The 1,760-nt window shown below is 38.0% G+C and overlaps 1 protein-coding gene across 1 annotated transcript in view; it reads left to right on the plus strand.

The window, feature by feature from the left end:
- The window catches only part of KAT2B (K(lysine) acetyltransferase 2B), a 126,740-nt gene that overhangs the window by 89,774 nt on the left and 35,206 nt on the right, over positions 1 to 1,760 (plus strand). Inside the window, exon 11 of the mRNA XM_011933775.1 lies at positions 1,303 to 1,439. Within this exon, the coding sequence (XP_011789165.1) occupies positions 1,303 to 1,439 (137 nt within the window). The remainder of the gene's footprint in view (positions 1 to 1,302; positions 1,440 to 1,760) is intronic.

Raw genomic sequence — 1,760 nt, forward strand, 5'->3', positions numbered from 1 at the left:
CAGTGGGATTCACATGTGAGGAAATAAATTAGATCTAGACATCTTAAAAATTCAAAAAATTTACTTGAAAAAATAAATACATGTTATGTCTGGAAAAAGCTGGAAAAACCAAACATGAGAATAGAAAGGAGAAAAAAACCTACCATGCAATCTCATGAGGAAAGTAGAAGAAAGTTCTCTTTGTCTTTGCGTGGTCTCTCCTATTGTGTGGAATGGTGAGATTGCATCTACTTGATAGACTAGTGGCCGTGCTCACTTTGTGAGGTATCATTTTAAGGCAAAAAAGCATTGTAAAAGATGAAGTGTGTCATTTTATAATAAATTAAATTCATTGTTTATTAAAAATAAAACAATTTGTGGTATATTTCAAATATATAATATTAGACATATATACATAATATATATGCATACATATACATACATGTGTGTGTGTGTATAGCCAAGCCCAGCAGAGATTCCAATCAATGGGTAGACTCATGAGCAAGCCTGCCAAGATTGAATGAGACTGGTTGAAATCAGCCACCCATCAGTAAACACACCAAATGAATGAGCTATGATAGTAAGTTATTATGGTTTTAGGACTGCATTTGGGGTTGGTTTATTACATAGCAATAACTAACCAATAAAGCCCAAAGCCTAATGCAAACTGATTTCCATACATATATGGTGGGGTGGGGGTGGGGGGGTGCGGAATTAACATGACTTCAAGGAGAAATAAATCAACCAACAGTTGAGGGTTTAAACAAACAACTGAGTAATTCATAGGTCAGACAAAAATATCAGTAAGGCTGTGGAAGCCCATACAACGTGATCAGTAAACTTGAGCTAATGGAGTTATAGAGATCAAAATGTGAAAATACACATTCTTTCCAAGAAGACACTGCACATTTACAAAAGACTGATCTTATTTTAGGCCATAAGGCAAATTTCAAAACATTTTGACTCTTTGATGTCATATGGACCATGTTCTCTGACCTCGAAGAGACTATATTAGATAGTACTAACAAACAATAGCTAGAATCACCCCTTTGCATTTGCAGATGAAGAAACATGTACCTTAATATTTCATGTATCTAGTTAAAAATCATCATAGAAAGTAGAGAATATTCAGAATGAATTGGGTTGGCAGTTATTGTGAGCTTGTCCCTTCTCTTTCCTATCTTCCTTTGTCACCCCTTCCCCTGGTGGTAAGGATAGAATTGACCTCCATACCCATCAGTGCTGTTAGAAAATTAGTCAGCGTGTATTATTTGTTTTTTGTTTAGAACCACCCATTGTTTGCCTTTATTTTGCTCATCACAGGAGAAAAGAGGAAAATGACTGATTCTCATGTTCTGGAGGAGGCCAAGAGACCCCGAGTTATGGGGGATATTCCGATGGAATTAATCAACGAGGTTATGTCTACCATCACGGACCCTGCAGCAATGCTTGGACCAGAGGTCAGCAGGGTAAACCTGGGCAGCCAGCTGGTAGACCTCTTCTGCTCTCCTGGCCACTCCAGCTGTCAGAAGTGGGGATGCTAATGCTGAGAGTTAACATGTTATGCTACCCTGGTTTGCATTTAACCTGGTGGTCAGTGTGGAGAGGGCAGGAACAACTGATCAAGAGGTAATTCCCCTTGATGAATATCACATCACAGGTCCACTTACTAATAATCTCACAGTTGAAGGCATCGTTCCCAGCTTTTTATCTTGAAAAATTTCAAGCCCTCATAAATGTTGCAAAAATGCTGTGATAAAAATCCATAGACTCTTCACTTA

This window comes from Colobus angolensis, unplaced genomic scaffold (assembly GCF_000951035.1).
Source record: "Colobus angolensis palliatus isolate OR3802 unplaced genomic scaffold, Cang.pa_1.0 Scaffold129, whole genome shotgun sequence".
NCBI lineage: Eukaryota > Metazoa > Chordata > Mammalia > Primates > Cercopithecidae > Colobus > Colobus angolensis.